The 21184-nt window shown below is 43.6% G+C and overlaps 1 protein-coding gene across 1 annotated transcript in view; it reads right to left on the reverse strand.

Moving 5' to 3' along the window:
* Positions 1 to 7606: 7606 nt before the first annotated feature.
* Prickle2 (prickle planar cell polarity protein 2) overlaps positions 7607 to 21184 on the reverse strand; it is a 53700-nt gene continuing 40122 nt past the window's right edge. Inside the window, exon 7 of the mRNA XM_059257092.1 lies at positions 7607 to 13297. Coding sequence (XP_059113075.1) covers positions 12423 to 13297 — 875 coding nt within the window. The 3' untranslated portion in view covers positions 7607 to 12422. The remainder of the gene's footprint in view (positions 13298 to 21184) is intronic.

The raw sequence follows: 21184 nt of genomic DNA on the forward strand, positions 1-21184 counted from the left end.
ACCACATTAAACAGGGCATGGTGACGTATGCCTGGAATCCAGGACTCGGGAGGTGGAGACAGGAGACTGAGAAGCTTGGGATCATCTGTGACAACATAGCAGTTTCAAGACCAGCCTTGTAGACATGACATCCCATCCTAAACCAGTAGATAAATACGGGGAAGAAAGAAAGCTCAGAGTGTCGTAAGGAAGATAAGCAGATAAGTAGGAAATGACAAAACGTTCCATGCACAATTGTCAGTGGCTATGAATTACTCCAGTGCTGGGTACATCCCGACTGCACTGTTCATCTCAGAGTCTCGCCACACTTGCTTTTTCTCACTGGTCTTTGGGCTTTGCTTCCCACATACTCTCATTCCATCAACAGGCTTCTAAGAAATAATAAATGGATGGAATTTCCATAAAACTTTGTCACCAGCACTTATGACCAAACTATCTTTGATAGACTTAATGCAGTACACTAACTCGGGCCTGCTTTGCCAGACAGAATAATTGCTGGAAAAGCAGATCTCTATGAACCTATAGCGTGTACACATACCTGTATGAAAAATGCTATACCACTCTTTACTTACATGGAGTCAGGCCCTGGGTTAAATTCCCAGGATCCAGGTGCTGCTGAATGTGAAGCCATTGGAACACAGGTGTGATGAATCACTTTCCTTTATGACAGCAGATGATAGATACGAAGGAAAGAAGGTCAGTTTATATAACCAGTGCTTCATGGTGTAGTCTCAGAGAAAGGAGGAAGGGAATCACGAAATAATAGTCAGCATGTCACAATGACTGGAGAGAGAACTCTGCAGTTAGAAGTGGATACTGTTCTTGAAAAGGACCTGAGTTGGATTCCTAGCACCCATGCTGTGAAGCCCAAAAGGTCCTATAAACTCAATGCCCTCTCTAGCCTCTGTGGGCATATGTACTCACATGAACTGCCCCCTCCCTATAATTAAAACAATAAAAATATCCTGAGATAGAATTGGTTAGCTGGCACAAAATATAGATAATTTACTGAGTTACTTCACTAGCAAAATCCCTAGACAAATTTGCAATGCTTACTGCTTTGAAGTTTAATATTCACCTGAGAAGCTTATCAAATATTCTCCGTCTATTCTTGGGATGGGGTTTTCTCTGCTGCTGCTATCATTGTGGACAAAAACCAATCAGGGAGAATCAGAGAGGTGTGTGCTGTTGTTGGTTGTTTTCTTTAGTCCTTTGCTCTTAGCTCTTTGGAGGGCCCACCACCCAACTCCCAAATAAATCACACACGGAGGCTTCTTCTTTAACTACAAATGCCTGAACTTAGCTTGGCTTGTTTCTTGCCAGCTTTTCTTAACTTAAATCAGCCTGTCTATCTTTTGCCTTTGGGCTTTTACCTTTCTCTATTTCTGTATGCTTTTATTGTTTCTTACTCCATGGCTTGCTGTGTGGCTGTGTGGCTGGCTCCTGGAGTCCTCCTCTCCTTTTTTCCCCCTCATTCCTTCTTCCTTTTCTCTCTCTTTCTCCTTCTATTTATTCTCTCTGCTGCCAGCCCTACCTACCCTTTCTCCTGCCTTGCTATTGGCCTTTCAGTTCAGTTCTTTATTAGACCATCAGGTGTTTTAGACAGGCAAAGTAACACAGCTTCACAGAGTTAAACAAATGCAACATAAAAGAATGCAACACTTTTTTCATCATTAAAACAAATGTTCCACAAATGTAATACACCTTAAAATAACATTCCACAATAGGGCTCTGCTCTGATTTTGGATTTGGAGAACCACAAAGCTAGAAAGTGGAGGAGCCTGTGTGACTTCCCCACCCACCACAGGTCCAGAGCTTCCTGGCTCAGCAGGGGAACTCTGGGTAAAGATGTACAAAGGCTCCTTTGTATTGGTTATCATCTTGGATGTGGCTGCTCTCATACTGTGCTTGTTCTTTACCTGAAGCAAGAAGCTTTCAATACCACCACAGGCCATAGGCACACATTCAGAGGTGGGATGGAAGCAAGGAGCAGAAGCAGACTCCATGAAGGAGGCAGAGTAAGACCCAGTGATCCCTGGCGCTGCTGCTCCCCAGGGTCCTATTTCTTTTCAGGCTTCCTCTACAGTTTGTCCTCTTCAAAGCAGCTCACTGCCCACTCAAAGGGCTTTATGTGCAGATGTCAGCATGTGAGGTTGAAACCTGTAGCTGCTTGGAGCTATTATGTCCCACACTTGGCCTCAACAGTAAAAACAAATTATTTATAAAATACTTTGCATGGCATTAATTTTTTAGAATAAAGAGCAGGAAGAGGAGGAGGAGGAAGAGGAAGAAGGCTGCTCTGATGAAGCCTGTTGTTACAAAAACATGCTTTGCAGGCATGTCTTCTGGGCAAAGCTGAGTTTTTTCAAAATACTCAGTGACTTCTGGGAAGTCCCCCTCCACCCCAGCTCTTCAAGGGTAGCCAGTTCACATTTACAGCTCGTTTACAGCTGTGTGGAGACCCTGCCGTGAGGGGAAGAGGAGAAACTTCACGTAAGACAGCTCCAAGGAGCTTTGCTGCTCCCAGTGATCTCAGATGACACCATCAGGAGCGGCCCTGGGAGGAATCCCCTAATTTCCTAGGGTCTTTTGGCCGTCACAGTGAAAATTTCAGTTAGGATGACTAGAGCATTTCTCTGGGGACAGACACCCTCTTGAAAACACCCATTCTTCTGGACTCTTGGCTGGGGGCGTGGTTATAGAAACAACAAGAAATAGACCCAGGCATTGGCCAAACAATTGAAGAAGGAAGCACCCTTCATTAGCATGTGGTTGGAGGTTCTTAGGATGAGGCTGGAGGATAGGAGCCATGGACTCAATTCACAGAACACCTAGGGAGGAGAGGGTTTCCTAAGAGATCCAAAGGCAGGCAGGTTAGGAGTCATGGTTCCAAACAGGAGTGGTTTGTTAAGTGGGCATATTGCTCTTCTTCTATGAGTTAATTTTTTTAATCAGATAACTCAAATAATCAGATAAGTGAAGTTATTATTATTATTATTATTATTATTATTATTGTTATTATTATTATTATTATTATTATTATTATTATTGTCATGAAGCAAATTCTAGATCTGGGAATAAGATCTAGCATAAGCAGAGCAGACCCCCCAGTGAGACTGGTAATTCATCTGATTTGCTGTTTTTCCCTCTCCATAGCCTTAGAGTAAAGTCCACAGCGGGGACTCGATAATTACCCAAGTAGTGAGTATGCCGTCTACTGAACTCAGCTCAGAGATTTTCTTCCATAGCCTCTGCCATTTTATGGAGGGAGAGGTCTTCCTTCATCTTTCAAGACTAGCCTAAGGGTGACTTAAGGATTCAACACACTTTTTATAATCTTTGCATCCTAATTGTTTAGTTCTTTCACACCTTGGATTCATCAAATGTTTATTGAGCACTTACTTGTGAGTACAATGGTGAGCACCTCCTTGTGGCTTCTAGTCTCCAGGTTGTATTTTTGCAGGGCCAACAGCACAGCTGCAGGCTCTAATTAAAGGGTAATTTTTATCCAAATCAAAGCAACTAAGTAACCCCCCCCCCAAAAAAAAAAGAAAAGTATCCAAAATGCTGGTTCCATCAGCATTCAGAACTTCTGATCATCAGATGATACTCCTAGCCATATCTTCTAGATTTGAAAGAAACCTGGGAGACCATTAGGTACTGATCTCCATGTATTGGCCACAGCAGGCTGGATTATACTAGAATACAAAGTTTCCTCTGGAATTTTTTCAGTTTAACATGATGAAGGATTTATTTTTTTTAAAGCAATTCTTTTATGTGACTCAGGGATCCACCTGCTTCTATGCAATGATCGAACATCTCAACATGGACGTTTAGTTCAGTATGGCCAGAGGTGTGGTGTGTGTGTGTGTGTGTGTGTGTGTGTGTGTGAGAGAGAGAGAGAGAGAGAGAGAGAGAGAGAGAGAGAGAGAGAGAGAGAGAGAGAGAGAGAGAGGCTGAACACTGCCTTACTTTACCAATCACACAATCCTGCCAGACTGTAAGGGGGCAAAACTTGGGTATGAGAGTTGGGACACATGGGTATTTGGTGGGCAAAAACATGTCCAGCATACAAAATTCTTCAAATCCTCATTTTTTTTCAAGAACAGAGAAACAACCTAGAAAAGTTGATAGGTAGGACTTATAAATAAATGGACCAATTCAGTTTCTGGGCCTTTGGCAATAATTTTGAAAGAAAAGGACAATAATTCCTTTTCTTTCTATACCAGGCAAATTTACTATTGACTTAGGTTTGTATCCATATTTCTTTGACATCCTCCCCTCTCCCCCAAGGCAATCTTACGGTGTTTATTTTCAGGTAAAAAGATCTGTTTTCCACTTGATAAGAGAGATAAAAGATTCTAGATGTCAGGACAAATGGACAGCCTTACTGTCTCCAGGACAAATGGACAGCCTTACTGTCTTCAGAACTTTGGGTGGCAGCATTTTCCAGAATACCATTTGCTCTTTTCTAGAATATTTTTGTTATTGGATAGAAAGCATCGTTGTTATTCCCCGACTCTGTGCTTTCTGCCATTGGAGCTTTATTAACTGTGTGTAGCATGCAGTCTACTTCCAATTCAGTACAGAGTCCTATTACCCACTAAGTGTGCCCTGATTTTGTCCTTGCTTGCTTAGGCACATTTTCCAATAAACAATGACACTGTAATTAGCACTAGGCCCATGAAGGAAGTATGTTAAAATATGATAATTTATTCCATTTGCTAATATAAACTTATTTCTCAGTAACATTTTCCCAATCCATATGGATTTGATTATTCTTAAATCTCCACTTCCTTAATGATGGTTCTTTCATTATATTATAAATCATCTGATTATAATTCAGGGCCATGAACTCTTGATTTTTGCTTTCTGTATGTGCAGTTGATAGCACTTGAAATGCCAATGGCTTCATTAAGGAGTCTAAGGCACTATTACTCCTTTAAATTGGAAAACACTGTTATTTAGCTAGACTTCCTATGGGCCAATAACGAACAGGTTGAAAAAGAAATCAGGGAAACAGTATAATTCACAATAGTCTCACACACACACACACACACACACACACACACCACAAACACACAATAGGGGGGTACACATACACAAAATAAAAGAAAAAAAATCAGCTGTCCTATCAAACAAACACAAAAGTCCCTCCTCCATCCACCCCACCAGGAATAAACTTAACGAGGAAAAAGAAAGACTTGTACAATGACAATTTTAAGACAATGAAGAAAGAAGTTGAAGAAGAGACTAGAAGATGGAAAAGCTTCCTATGTTCATGGATTGGAAGAGTTAACATGTGAATATGACCATCCTTCTAAAAGCAATCTACAGATTCCACCGAAATTCCAGAGCCATTTTTTTTTTACAGACTTGGGAAAAACACTCCAAGAATTTACATGGAGTCATCAAAAGCAAGGCCAGTCCCAAAGAAAAAGAACATTGTGGGTTGTGTCACCATGACTGATTTCAGATTATACTACAGAGCCATAGTAACAATAACAGCATGGCATTAGTACAGAAACAGACACATGGTTCTATGGAAGAGAGTTGAGGACCTAGTTATAAGTCCATATAACTATATTTACCTGATTTTGGAGAAAGATACACAAAATTTTATACTGGAAAAAATAGCATCTTTAAAAATGCTGGAGAAACTGGATTTTAACATGTGGGAAAATAAAGCTAGATCCTTATCTCTTACCATGCACAAAACTCAACTCTAAATAGAACAGGGACCTCCAAATAAGAACCTGAAACTCCTAGAGCTGAAAGCAGGTAGCACGGTTCACCTTATAGGCACAGGTAAGGACTTCCCAAATAAGACTCCAGTAGCACAGGAAATAAGGCCACGGATCAACAGCAGGACTTCATGAAACTAAAGTTGCTGCAGAGCCAAGGAAACTGTGAACAGGCATCGGACACAACGGAAGGAAATCTCTATCAGATGGTCACTGGAATTAGAAGTCAGAAAACACTAAAGCTTAAGGAATAAAAACCCAATTAAAATGGGCTTAACAACTGAACAACATTTTCAAAAGAAGAAATGAAAAATGGCTAGGAAACACTTTAAAAAAAATACTTGGCATCCTTAGCCATCAGGGAAATAAAAAATAAATCTACCTTAAGATCCTGTCTCATTCCAGTCACAATGGCCACCATCAGGAATACAAAGGACAACACATGCTCCTGGGGATGTGGCAAAGGGGAACTCCTGGGCGCTGTTGGTGGGAGTGCAAACTAGTGTAACTACTCTGGGTATCAGTCTGGAGCTTTCTCAAAAAAAAAAAACAAAAAACTAGAAATAGACCTGCCACCCCAGGGCATCTACCCAACGACTTTATATCCTACTGCAGAGACACTCACACATCCATGTTCACTGTTGCTCTATTTATAATAGCCAGAAAATGGAATGAATTTAGATATACACTGCAGATGAACGGATAAGAAACATGTGGTACATATGCACAGTGGAATACTACTCAGCTAAAGAAAAAATGAAATCATTAAATTCATAGGTAAATAGACGGAACTGGAAAAAGTATACTGAGTGATGTAACTCAGACCCAGAAAGATAAACATCATATGTCTTCTCTCATATAGATCCTAGCCTCAAATCTTTTATTTGGTGTTTAATTTGAAATACAAGTGGAATCCAGGAAACAAGAAAGGTGCCTTTTGGGAAGCATATTAAGGGGAAGGGGTAGTAAGTTTTAGGTAAAATGGAAGTAGTGAGGTAGAATGTTGATGGTGAAAAGGATTAAGGAGGGTATGGGAGTATGAGGAAATCATGGGGTGAAGAGGAGGGATAACCCAAAGAACCGAGTATGAAAAGCCATATAGAAGTCTACCATCTCACACCCCAACTTAAAAAGTGTAAGTGAAGGGGTAGAACAGTTATGAAAATAAAGGAGGGATATGGAAGAGAGTGGGTGAGTTATTAAAAAGAGGATCTATGAAAAAGTCACATGGAAACTAGCTAGAAAGCTAATTGCAAAACACAACCTAGAACAGTGTCTGAGAGGGTTTCAAAACAAGTCAGGCTATTTCCATCACCCTTGGTTACCCACAATAACCACATGATAAGATCCTGTTGCTGAAGACACAACATATTTTGGGTGAAGGACATAGAGAAGTCAATCTCAGAATTCCCTCAGAGGGAATGTCCCCTCTGCTGGCTGGCTTTCAGAGTGCCAGGAGGTGCTCCCCAGAGTACAGGGAGAGGAAAGACACCAGTGGTCTTGCTCACCCAGTGCTGGACCAGCATGCTTACCCAGCATGCTGCAAAACCAACCTGCCAGGCAAGATTTGCCCAGCGGTGCAATAGTGCTTGTTATGGAGTAACCAACCAATTTCTAATTAGATTGAGTCTCAATGGAAGCAATTTTATGCCTGCTACTGTAATCCTGGTCAAAAGCCCATGACGGGGGAGGTCCTAGGTAGAACCTGTTATTGATATTTTTCTGTTGTTAAATTAGGCTCAAGTTCCTGCTGTAAATATCACTCTCTGACACACATGCTTTTCCTCTTCTTTAAGATTCCCAAAGGCCAAGACCGCTCTTGAAATCTGGAAAGTGAGCAAGAATTGAGAAGAGTGACATCATTTCTTTTATTCAAATTTTATTGGAAGTTTACAAATGTATTACAGAATCAGTAAAACATCATATCCACTTTACAGGGCACGGATCTCAAGCAAAGTGTTCAGAACAGTCTCTGGCAGAGCCCACGCTTTTGCAAAGGCCTGTGACAGGCCTTCCTAACAAACAGCTTGACACTTACAGATAACACAGACTCCAGCCTGCTTTACCTTCTCGGGCCCTCTGAGGTTTTGTTTACGCATGTGGAATTAAATAGGATCTGGGCAAAGCAACTCTGTGCAGGAAGGAATGAGTTTAAGAGAATAGATGTTGGCCTAGTTTGCTGAAGAATACAGAGGAGTCATAGGTCTTAGGTTGTTAACTCAGGGTCAGAATTAAACCAGAATACTTTATTGAAAACTATGGAAATCAGGTAGATAGACTCAAGAGGAGGTCTTATTGGCAAGCAACCTCCCAAAATTTAGAAATGTTTGATCAGTGACCTATTGAACATGCCATGGCCAAATGCCCAGACCATAAAGGTTTCCTTAGAAAATGTGCAAGATAGAACTAGACATCTGTCTTGTGAGTTCATCACATTTGAACCATAGAAATGTCTGCTAACAGCATGTGACCTTTCCAGTCTCCTTTTTATTCCCCCGAGGGAGGCTGGTTCTGGAAGCAGGAAATGAATTTATATAACAGCAATAGCTTCCAACGGTGAGTCATGCTCCATAGGGGGCTTGTGATGACTGGACTCCTAACAGGAGAAAATAGAAAAAGAAACCAATCCTTCCTCCAGCCTGACCTTCATGGCTTCTAGACAGTCATACAGACAAACCCTAGGACAAACCACTGAGGAGAAGGCAAAGGGTTCATTCCCACTTGCCTTATGCTCAAAGAGATGAACTTTTCAAAAGGTGCTAATCTGCAACTGCCTTCGAGATCAGTAGTGGAAACCTGTGGAACTTGATGTACAGAGCCTGGAGATACCACACGGGGGCCGGTAACGACTCTGCTTGCATGTGACATTTGGGCCACTGGTTCAATTTTCCTCTTTCCTTGGTCGTAGTTGGATCTTGGTGGAGCACAGCGTCTGGTCTCTTTAGGAGTGTGCAAAGGACACTGCCCTTTGGAATGTAAGTGTCCTAGGTCCCTATAAGGAGGGGTCAGATGAGGAAACAGAAGGATTCATATCTGACCTCAGCAAAGTGAGCAGCAGCTGCCCACAAAACTGGCAAAGACCCTGAGCATGAAAAAGTGGGCCAGAGAGGGCCTTGTTTGGCCTAAGAGGTCAGCTTCCTTTTGCTTCCACAGTGTGGGAGGAAGAGGAAATGGAGTCTCCCCATTGTTAATGATGGATGCTTCCTAGATGTCTGGTGTACTGCTTCTTTCCCAGGGACCCAGGGAAAAATCAGCTCATGAATAAGATGTGTTAGAAGACAGAGAAGACCAGCTCCAGTCAGCTAGGCCTGTCCGACTAGTTGTAAAGATGCCTGGGATGAGAATCTACTTTCCTTGGAAAGTCTGTACTAATCCATTGCCTATCATCTGCTGAGGTGGCAAGGAGAGCAGAGCAAGCACTACATTCACGCCACCACTGGCTCCACCTGAAGGTAAAAATGGCTAATAGGCCATAAGGAGCAGAAACTTTCAGAAGAGGAGTAGGAAACGCCATCTTGTTACAGCTCTGTAGGAGCATTCTATAGGAAAAAAACTGACTTTCCATATTAGAAAAATCCAGACTGCTCACACAGCTGCTGGGAGAGTGAAGGATGGAGTACAGAATGTGGAAAGAGGGGTTCAGACAACCAACACCAGCAATTCTCCTTTGTACATGTTAAAAGCCAGGAAGTGAGGTCTGATTTTCCTCACCTCATTCACCGTCACACACAGAGTGTCCAGAACTGTGTAAGACAGAAGGAAGGGAGGGCCCCCGAAGGCCACACTCAATGCTACCGCGTCAGCATGGAACCTTTCACAGTACCAAAGGTGGGATGCCCTAGCAAGACCACTCAGGAAACTTAGCATCACTTACACACTCCTTGGACTGGAGAAGAGCGCTGGCTTAGCTGGTGTTGGATCTGGTAGCAGCAGGATGAGATGAACTCAACTGTAGAGCTATAGCTCTAAGCAAAGTTATTACCTAAAGCTAAAGAAATTCTAGTTCAGTGACATTCTGCCCATTACTGGGCAGTCACTTGAAGGGCCCACTACCATTGTGAGGAATTGGCCTTCTTCAAATGACCTTCTCTGTAAGGCGCCTGGCTGCATTTAGAATGGAAAGAAATCGAAGGAGGTGGTCTTGCTGGTGAACAGTTGGACCCTGAAGCTTGTATCTCATTATATGCTCAGTTTTGACCAGAATGATCTTGACGTTCCTGAAGCAGTTTCTAGGTTGTTCTCTTCTTCAGGCTGAGGGTGACTCAAATTGTCTCTGGGAAATGTAAGAGGTACTCTGCCAAGGACAGAGTAAGGAAATAACTTTCAACGGGAGAATTTCTTTCATTGGATTTGGGGCCAGAGAGGACACATGGTTCCAGCCATTGGCTAGATGACCTACTTCCCTCTCTTCTCCTTGCCCAATAATACCTTTTGGTTCTCACCAATCAACAAACTCAAAGCTCCAAACTGGACTCACCCAGTGTCTACCAGAAACCAGCCACTTCAGTGGCTGGACTCACTCAATGTCTACCGGAAACCAGCCACTTCAGTGGCTGGACTCACCCAATGTCTACAGGAAACCAGCCACTTCAGTGGCTCGCTGCTGCCTATTTGTCTCCTAAACAGTTTGCCAAGCAGTTTATTAACTTACTATACAAACGTAATAGAGTTAATTCTCCAGAGGCTTGGATAATTAATGAAACATTTAGATATGAAGATAGCATGCGGAAAACAGCCACAACCAACATTTGCATTGCTCTTTTAAAAAAATCAGTGACAATGACAAATGTCATATTAATACCTAAAAAAGCAAATCATTTTAATACATCCTGGAGTATCATCATCACATCCCTTTCAGTCTTTGTTTCCCCAGACCCATTTAGGATGGCGTCTGAGAAGCCCCTTTTCACATTCTCTCCATTAAAAAAAAAAAAAAAACCAAAAAACCCTAGAAAATGTTAAGTACTATACTGAAGAGAGACCATGCTCGCCTTATCATGGCAAATGGCCACGGAGACACACTGTGCATTACGGGGACAGCACATCTCACAAAAGGTGGGTCCTCCAGTGGATTTTTGCCACAATCCACTGAAGAGAGGAAGAGAATGGACCAAGAGCAAGTGCTTCGTTTTTGTTTTTGTTTTTAAACTGAAGCGAGGCAAGAAGTTTTATTTCACTCTATATTTACTCTACTGGCAGTGAAATGTCTTCTTTAAGCAAACTCACTCTTGAGCCTTTCTGTCTGAACAACAGTCCTCAAAGTTCAAAATGGAAATCTCTCTTGCCACAAGGTCTGTTTTCCCATGTTCTTACCCTACCACTCAGCAGCTTGACCCTCCTGGGTAATAAGCCAGCTCCTGTGGTGACCAAGCTTGTCAAATTCTCTCTAAGGCAGTGGGGACTAGTTAAGGTGACTGTCACCTCTCTTCTTTCTCTCTAAAGTTCTTTCCCCTTGACTTTCCTTCATATTCCCCCCTTTCAACATCTACCTGCTTTGTGTTTTCAAATCTCCTTGTTCCCTACCCAAGTGTAATGTGCACCACACTGCCGTACCCAGAGCCCTTCTGCAGCATCCTTCCGTCCTTCAGTGCCAAACGCCGAAGCTCACGTGCTATGAGGACTAACAGTTGTCAGGCTAAGGCAGCAGCTCTGTCTGCCTGGGAAGTAGAAAGCAGAAAATACAATCCAGGACACATGAGCACCAAACAATAATTCCACATTCAAAACAACGCCATGCTGACAGCACACATTGGCACCACTCACAGTCACTTTGATTCCCCCCAAGGGACAGATCGACATTAAGCAACTTCAAGGTTCCAAACAGGGATGGCATTTCTCACAGAACTGGACTGACACTGGTTGATATCTCTAATCAGCAAAAGCAACATTTGCAATTAAAAAAACAACCTACTTACTTTGTAGAGAATAAATTCTACTAAGAGTGGGAACAGACTTAAAGACGGCTCCTTTCAATGGACTAGAGCATAAAATGCTTTGGGTAGAATAGTTAATTTTTTTTTTCAGCCACAAAAAGCCAAATTGAATGCTATTTCTCTGAAAATAGTCTCACTGACATGTAACAGATTTGTATAGAAAGAAAACCAAACCAAACCAAAACCAACAACAAAAGCCAGGTGTTCCTGGGCCACCAGGTACTATCACTCAAAGATAATGGTGGACATGCATGCAAGTCCCCACTGATCCTACGATATAGAAATTCTTTTGTTATTACAAAATACAAAAATATTTTATCAGAACTCTCATTTACATTGCATTTACAATGGACATGTAAATAACTTAGTTGGGGGTCCTGGCTAATAAAGTATTTACTGGAAAAGGGGTCCTAAAAGGAAGAGAACCAGAAAGAATCTAAGTGAGCAGGTTACAATGTGTCATCTGGTAAATGGCCACTCCACCTTGGAAGGACATGGCCTACCCTGGCCTCCACTGCCGGTGTTTGCCAAAGTGGAAGGTGCAAATCATATTTAACATGCCCAAAACTGTGACATCAAGTGCATCTACCAAGTCAACCTGCAGTCTTGCCTCCCTCAACTGAGAGCATTCTCCATCTTTCCCCTATGAACCGTCCCCAAGAGCACTTGAGAATTCCCAACAGTGCACGCTTCTGCGGCTACATTCTTCGCTTCCAACTTCCCCCATTCCCCGATCCCAATCACATTATGAAATGATACAGTTTTTGCTCTTCTGTCTTTTCCTGCTGTGCAACTGTCCTCTGCCACTTAAGGTGGAGGATTTGGGGACACCGTAAGAGCTGTACTTGTGCAACAGCTCATCACTTGTGACATATCTCAGGCGGGCTGGCTGGGGAATGGGTTCTCCTAGGAAGTAGCCCTCATTGTCAGATTCTGAAGAGGAGGAGCAGGTGGAGCACCAATCATACTCCGTGAAGTAGGGTCCCCATCGATCCCCAAAGGCATTCTGCAAAGCCAGGTCTGACACAGTCCTGGGACACTGGCTGTACAGATCCCGCCGGGACCCCTGCCCCAGGCTCTCCTGGAAGCTCCGTTGACGCATGAACTGGTCATAGTCCTCCCTGGCTCTCAGAGGGGGCCTTTCCTTCAACCGAGCGATGACCTCCCTCTCGCTGGCTAGGTGCAGGGCGTTGTCTGAGCGTGAGCGTCGGGACCTTCGGGACCTGTGAGGGCGGAAGCGGCGGTTGTCATCCCTGGAAGTAGTTCTCCTCCGGGTGCGCTCACTCATGGGCTGGATGCGCACACCTTCCTGCCCCGGCAGCTTGCTGCTCGCTATGCCGCCATCAAAATCAAAGCTCTGGTGCATCCTTCCATGGGACTGCAGGTCCCTGTACCCTAGGGGGTTGCTGAGCTGGTGAAGGTTCCCCTCCATCTCCTGGTACTGTTGTGCGGACAGCAGGCTGCGGACAGACTCGGCGCTCCTGAATTGCATGGAGGAGTTGAGAGTGCCCATGTTGCTCAGCTTTTCTGAGACATTCATTCCAGAGTCTTTGCTGAGGTCAGGCATGGAAAACCGAGATAGGTGCTCCTGGCGCTTGGCACCACCTTCGGCAGACAGACCTGGGGGCGGGGACAGGAGAGAAGAGCACCACTGCAGTTAATACACCAGTACAGCAATGGGGTGGGGGTGTCACCATTACTCTCAGTCTGGGGTCTCTTCAGGGTGTGGCATAACTGTGGCTGTGTAGTACACCAAGGCTCTCTGTACGTATGTCCTATGTACTTTTCCTCTATTTAGAATTTCACACCACCAAATACTTCTGTTGCATCTTCAATTCTAACCATGTTCTATTAGCTTTGTAGGACAGATGATAGCCATCTGGTCAGTGACTGGCCAGGCCTAAGCTGTTTCTTACTTACCACAGTAAGCTTAGAATCTAATTCTAAAGTCCTGGACTAGTTTACTTTGCTGGCCCAAAGCAGTTTCCTGCTTGGCCTGATTCCCTAAATGGCAGGTAGCCATCCATCCCAAATGGCTGGGACACTAAGGGACTCCCAAGATGGAGAAAAAGAGATACTTATTCTCTTGGCTTGGTCAGGGATTGATTGCCCTAGGATTATAAATGAATCTCTAGCAGCCAGAAGATATGAATTGTGCCTACGTTATTCCTCTATCCCCTAGGGAGGTTCCTTTAAAAATGAAGCAGTGGCCTTAATCACTATGGAAGAGCTGGTACCCAAGAAATGGGTCTCCATTCCTGAAGTGTTTCCACATTGTCAGGGCCGAGACAGAAACAACCCCAAAGATAGTGGGAAATGTGTACTATGGGAATTTGCTTTTGCATATCTTAAAACAGTACTCTGCAGAGATGCTCATCTCCGTAGTTTGGCCATTTTGCCATTTCTGGTCACTGACAGCAATAAGCCACCATTACCCCTGCCACTGATTATCTTGACCTCCCAGTGGGATCCGAGATATCCTCTCTCTGATAGACCTAAATCAATGTTGCAAGCCTTTGAGAATGTGGCAATATCTAAAGCTAGGTACACATATATAAACATACATGAATTATGAATAAAACCATTTTGTGGGGGGCTTCTGGTATCATTTTTCCTATGCATATAACCCCAAGTGGAGTGGGCTCAATTTTACATTGCCATTCCTAGTTATATACCCAGCATAAGTTAGTAAATACCTTCCAAAATATGCAGATGTATTTAGACAGCGGAGCTTTCTTATAAAAGCTTGGAACTGGAAATCATTTAAGTGCCACCCAATGCAAAAGTGGATAGATACATTGCGATTCTGTTTGCTGTTACTCACTAAAAGTTACCTGGGCTTGTTGAAGAAACGGATTTCAGGATAGAGTAGGAAAGCAAAAAGATGAGCCCAGAGCATCTTGTACAAAAAAAGATGTTAAAAATAAAATGTGATGAGAGTTTGTTGGAAGACCATGGTCCCACTTGAAAGAGGTTCCCAATGGCCATTCTGGGCAGTTTGAATATTAAAATATGTATGGAAAGTAGTTACTTATAAACCACTGAAACAAACGGGAGTTTTTAATTTCATACTATGACAAGAGGAACATCAGTGAGTCAATAACTAGGGGGCTGAGTGGGATACTTGTGCACAGCAGAGTGCTGCTCATTGTCTCACAGCGAGGTGAGTCTACAAAGAGGGAGGGGCCAGCTAGCCAGATGTTTACAGTCACTTTGCAACCACTGGTATTTAAAGGTACTTAAAGTGACCACATTTAGGGAGTAAACACCTAGTAAGAGAGTACAGTAACACATGAGCCTTTGGCAAACATTTCAGTGAGCCATGTAGAATAGTCTCTCAGCCTGTGTTTGGTTTTGTCTTCTATACTGCATTTTCCCCTCAAGAATGCTGTCCTTATTTTTCTCAATATGGCATCCTTCATCTCATGTTTCCTCCTGAATGCACCAAGGGTACTCAAGTCTCTATGGAACAGGATGTAGGATACACTTCAAAATGCCTCTACATTACTTACAATCCTGAATACAACATATATTCAATGTAAGTAGTTGCTGTTCTGTACTGTGTAGGGAAAAAGATAACAAGCTGTCCACAGTTTCATAGAGATGCAGCCATTAAAGCTACCTGAATTCCCACCAGGGGCTGGCTGAACCCACAGGTGTGGAATCCATACAAAGCACCAATTGTGTTCTGTATTATACTCTCCAGTAATTTTGAAAATAATTTCATCACTGATAGCTGTCAGAGAAAGAGGAGCTGGGTGCTACACTCCCCACTTTTCTTGCTGTTTATCACTGGTATATAAATCACAAAAACTGACCCACAACCATTTAGTCACTTTCAGAGCCTTGTCTACCTGAAGATGGAGAGGGGACCCTGACACGCTAAGATGATGAATGAGTGATCTGAGCAGATGAACTCTCCCAAGGAAGAAAAGAGAAACTTCCAAAAGTTACCCAGGGGGCACCATTATCTTTGCAGAACTTTCTGGGTAAGTTATTTAGTGGGATGAAGGTCAGCTTCAACAACCTAGCAAATACCATAAATTCTCAGGAAAGCTTCTCGCCAACTAGCCTGGCAGTAAAACATTTCTAAGATGCAATGTGGACAGGTTCCTAGTTCCATGCTGAGGGAAAAGTAGTTTCTACTCTGCTCTAGTGGAGAAGCAGGGAAGAGTTGGACTTCTTCAAGCTCACATGTCCAAGGTGTCCTGTGGCTGTCCGGCACCACGCCCTTGAGACTAAAAGTACTCTGCTGAGAGCAGAGATTATCCATGTTCAGGCCCGGGGTCCGTTAGTAATTCTGCCAAACGGAAGTTACTTCGCTGGGGGACCTGAGATGAGATTACTAGCTCCACCTGCTGCTCTTGAGAGAAGCTTCTCTTGTGACTCACAGAATCACCATTGCCCTTTTAGGGTCTCCTTACATGCAAGGGCAGCTCAGAGAGGAGCAATGCAAGTGTCCTTGTCTCTGAAGAGGGTGGTTCTGTGGTTAATTTCCTTATTGGGGAATCCAGAGTTTTTATGCAAACTTCAACGTCCTGCTCTACTTGGCTCCCTACCTCTCTATACGAATGTCATCAAGGCAACACTTCTCTGGTACTCTACCTCGGCTGTGACTCCAGGCCCCTTCTTCCTTCAGCGCACCAACCTGCTCATGCTGTCCTGGGAGAAACTCTCTCCTATGTGTGGCTGAATTCTATTCACTCAATTCTACACACAGATGGCAACTGCCCCGTGTTGGGGGCCATTCCTTGAAAGGTGGTTTTGCCCATGAGCAGTCAACCGCTCTTTCACTTGACTATTATTATTTAAGCTGCCCACCATGTTCAGTTTTTAAAAATCTGTGCATAAATTTGTAGCTGAAATAGCTCTGCAAGGGAGCAGCAATCCTGTTCTCTGTTTCCTGTATTCTCACAGAACTAACAGGATCCAGAGCCTTGTGGGCCCTCCATACAAAAGTTCAGAATAAAGGCAAGTGAATCTCCATGCAGCCCACAGCTCAAGTAAAGTGATCACCTTTGACCTGGTATGGGCCAGGATGCAATTCCAATGTGCAGAGTTGTAAACACCTGGAACAAAATACTACAATCAGGCTTATTGGTCTCTGGCAAACCACTGTGTGTAGCTCAGCATCAGGGCGTTCCTGATTTTAAGGCTGAGGAACATATGATTTATAATTAGCTCCCTGAACTGGGAAAATGTTTTTACCTTATTGATCACAGCTCTGGAGGTTGGTTCAAGTTAGTGGTTCTCAAGTCCCCGAGACAGAATTATACCCTCACAGCTCATATTCCCATTGATAAACATTTCCCCTTTTTACACTATGCATAGCAAGATAGCCACCTTCTGGCTGTGCCACTTTTAAAACCCAATGAGCTGCATAATGAAAATGGGCACGATAATATCTGGGTATGAAAGTGGCAGTGATACTCAGGGGAGGAAGAGTGAACTTTCTGTTTAAAATATATCACAATATTAATACATTTGTGAGTTTTTGTCTCAGCAATCTTTCTGGTTCGGCTAAATCCCAAGAGGGTGGGGCTATGTATTCTTGTTAGCTACTTCACCTCACTTGTCATCAGGATGGGGAGCAATAGAGAAAGCAAGGCCTGAAGGTCCCCAGTGAAAGAAATTATGCCCCAAGGATTTGATACCCAGAAAACAAACGAACAAACAAAAAACCCACATGGGTCAAATGTGGTTTTTATGTGAATGAATGAGTCTGTGAACTACAACCCGTGTTCTGTCTGACACACTGTAACGCTCCCTAGACTACTGGCAACTATTAAGAATAATTTGACTCTCTGGTGATGTCTGGGACTTCTTGCTTATATTGTTGATGTCTAATTCTTTACTTTGTGCAGAAAGACTCATTGTCAAAATATGGAAAATCAATATAATGGATCAAATAATGAGGTTCCTCTGATGTCCCGCCATGTTCCTGAAACACACGTACTTTTCTTGCCACTAGAGCATTGGTCTCTGTTTGTGTGTATGTGCGCATAAGTGTGTATATCTATTTCTGTATATGTATGTATGCAATGCATACCTATGTACAAGTACATATATGGAAAGAGTGATACATATTGTGGAAAAAATGTATCAGAGAAGTTTGACCCCACATTTAGAGCTGGCACGATAGGGTGTTCTGGTGCTGGAGGACATGGGTAGAGAATCTACCATCACAGAGACAAAGATGCCAGGCCCTCTTCTCTCAAGTAGAACTGTTTTATCAGTAGACAGTGTTTTTCTTCTTCCAATGACACAGGCTTTGTGAGAGGTATCTGATGGGGACTGTGGTAATTTGAATGTAATTGGTTCATAATCTCATAGGAAGTGGCACTATTAGGAAGTGTGGCTTTGTTGGAGTAGGTATGGCTGGAGGAAGTGTGTCCCTGTGGGGGCGGGCTTTGAGGTTTCCTATGCTCAGGATACCACCCAGTGTCTCAGTTGGCTTCCTGTTGCCTGCAAGATGTAGCACTCTCAGCTCCAGCACCACGTCTTCCTGCACACCTCCATGCTCCCCATCATGATGATAATGGACAGAACCTCTGAAACCATAAGAGAGCCACCCCAGTTGAATGTTCTCTTTGTAGGAGTTGCTATAGTCATGGTGTCTCTTCACAGCAATAAAAACCCTAACTAAGACAGGGACGGTGGGGCTGAAGGGCTTTATCTTTTCTCCAGGGGTCTGTGCCTCAAGAGATACAAAAGTCTATGTCTCACAGGGGCATATATGGGATTCTCTCAACACCCTTAGGCCTCGCTCCACCAAAAGGAGGTCACGATGGAACTGAGCTTGTGGATCTCTGCAGTCTCACCCATTAGTACAGCTTGGATGCCGTGACACCAGCATTCTCACGTGAGCAATACCCTCACCCTCTGCAAAAAGAAGGCTTCTGTAGAAACTGGCATCGGTGAGAAAACAAATCGATGTTTCAAGGAGTGTCCACGGTCAGATGGCAGAGAAACGCAATCTTTGCTGTGTTCCTCTCCCCCGTGGGTCTTAGGAGCAGAAGATGCATGCTTAAGAAGAAAACAGACTTAAATTTAAAGGCAGCCTGTGGGCACAATGTTCTGTTCCTTATTTGTCACCCTGTCTTGTCCTACTCCTTGAAAAAAAAACTGGCATGAGAAGACAGAGAATTATGACTGTGCCAACTTAAAAGACGCGTTTGCATTTCACATTATTATGCAGTAAAAGAAATAGAAGCAGCTCCCTTTGTCCTCTAGACATTCGCTTCTCAAAGGGATGAGTTAGCTCCCTTTCAGCAAGGCTTTCCCTGCGTGATTTTTGTCTCTGCTGATGAAGACATAGGAATTATTTTAGATAAAAATCCACAGACTACATGTAAGAGCCGGAGACATGAAAAAAATTACAGTACTTAGAACAGGGTTTGCAAGCTACTGTCTGGGGCCTAAGCCACCTCCCTGCCTGTTTTTGTAAATAAGACTTTATTAGAATACAGTCACATTTATTTGCACATTACCTACAACTATTTCCCAGAATCCATTTGTTTTCTAGTGTTTATAAAGACTACATGACCTATAAAGCTCAAAATACTTACTTTCTGGTCCTTTACAGAAATGACTGTGTTGTAGCAATTTGCTTGCGTCAGTGTGTCTCAGACCATGTGAGAAAGATCTTGAGGTTCAAGATTGGTGTGTGTGTGTGTGTGTGTGTGTGTGTGTGTGTGTCCATTGATTTCATCAGCACCCTGAACTTCACACAAGCAACAGCTGCTGAGGCGCCGTCATCTAGGCAGTGGGGTTTAAATACCAGCACATGTTTGTAGCTGACAAGCCCTGGAATGGTTCAAAATGAGTGTAACGGGGAAGGCTGGGGACCGGTGGGATGTGTACACACACGCAGTCCTTGGTACTCAGATGGGATCTGTGGACAGGGGCATGTCCAGGAGCCTCTCAGACTCTACCCAGAATTGCAGAACCCCAATCTATGTTCAAACAGGACCTCCTGGTGACTCTCAGGCCCACCCTGGAAAAGAACAATTCAAGAGAATTTCTTTGCAAGAAGATACCCCTGTCCTAGGAAGCCTGCCTTCATGCCCTCACACACCCCAATTCAAGGTTTCTCAAGAGGAATAGTATCCACACCTCAGATTACATAGGCCTTAGGGGGGCAGCCCTGTGCATTTAGGATGTGTGGCCACATTTCTAGCCTACCCCAGCAGTCTTCCCTTCTGACTATGAGAGCTCAAAATGCCCCCAGATGCCCAAAGAGGGCAAAAATCACCATGAAAAGAACCACAGCTCTAAAGAATACAGTTAGGCAGCTGCCATCTGACCAGAGTCTACAGGGAGTCTCTCCAAGAGTGGCCGCAGGATGTATCCATAAGGAAACCCAATCTCTATGAGGCACAGGAACACCAACCCTCGTGTTCCACTAGGCTCGGTGTGGAACAGCCAGCTTGTTATCTGTGTAACTGCTGGTAAACGCACATATCTCTGTTGTGGCTTTCAAGAGTTCCTTGTGGTGAAGGGTTCTGTCTGTTGTCTTATTTCCTGGGTTCCCAGCCCTTAGGGAATCTTTCTCAACTCCTAACTGTGGTCATCAGCCCATGTTCGGGTTCCCAGGGACCAGCAGGTCCTGGCAGGTGATGGTATACACTGTCACCTGCTCCTGTGGTGAAAAGTGCTGGCACATCTCAGAACACTTACGTTGTCAGCGACCGCCAAGGCAGCATGGTAGGAGCTGTGCATTCCTGACTTCACAGCTCCCCCTTCTCCAGCCTTTCCCTGCCCCCCTCACTTGGGAAAGGCCATCTGAGCATCTCTGGCACACTCTGGAAGACTAAAACAAATTAGCTGTCTTCTTTATGGCCAGCTGGTACCAAAGACAGGCATGAGACCTGAGCCTGCCAGCTGCCGAGCCACCAGAATGGAACAGAGCCAGTAGATTACCAAGCTACCCCTGGTCAGGTCTCCTACCTTTTAACCCTTGACTTGTTCATTCCTTTAATTTTCTAATAAACCAGTTGTCTGTCCCAATAAAGGTAGTTCTGTATCAACCACACTCCTTGGCAGACCCCATGCCCAGGAGTAGTTGGTCAACATAAATCCGTGTGTGTGTGTGTGTGTGTGTGTGTGTGTGTGTGTGTTTGTGGTTCTTGTTTGTCTTTTTGTTTTAATTCTTGTTTTCTACTTTTTGTTTTGTTTGAGAGAGAGGAACTGCAAGAGCTAGCATGAACTTGAGTGAGGGGAGTTGGGGAGACTCTGGGAAGAGTTAGGGGAAGGGAAAGAATATGATCAAAATATATTATATGAAACAATTAAACACAAAATAAAGCATTTAAGAAGAAATACTCAATAAAAAGCAGTCTTTTAAAAATGGAGTGGAGCTTAAAAAGGGACATCTCTTGCTAATAAGTAGTGCTAATTTTAGTCACAAGGAGCCAATATTAGGGAGGACTGCTTGGGGAATTCTGGTTCTGTCGTCATAGTGCCTACTGCTAACTAAAAGGGTGTACAAAACCTTCCAGCCAACTG

The sequence above is a fragment of the Peromyscus eremicus genome, chromosome 3, assembly GCF_949786415.1.
Source record: "Peromyscus eremicus chromosome 3, PerEre_H2_v1, whole genome shotgun sequence".
Classification (NCBI taxonomy): domain Eukaryota; kingdom Metazoa; phylum Chordata; class Mammalia; order Rodentia; family Cricetidae; genus Peromyscus; species Peromyscus eremicus.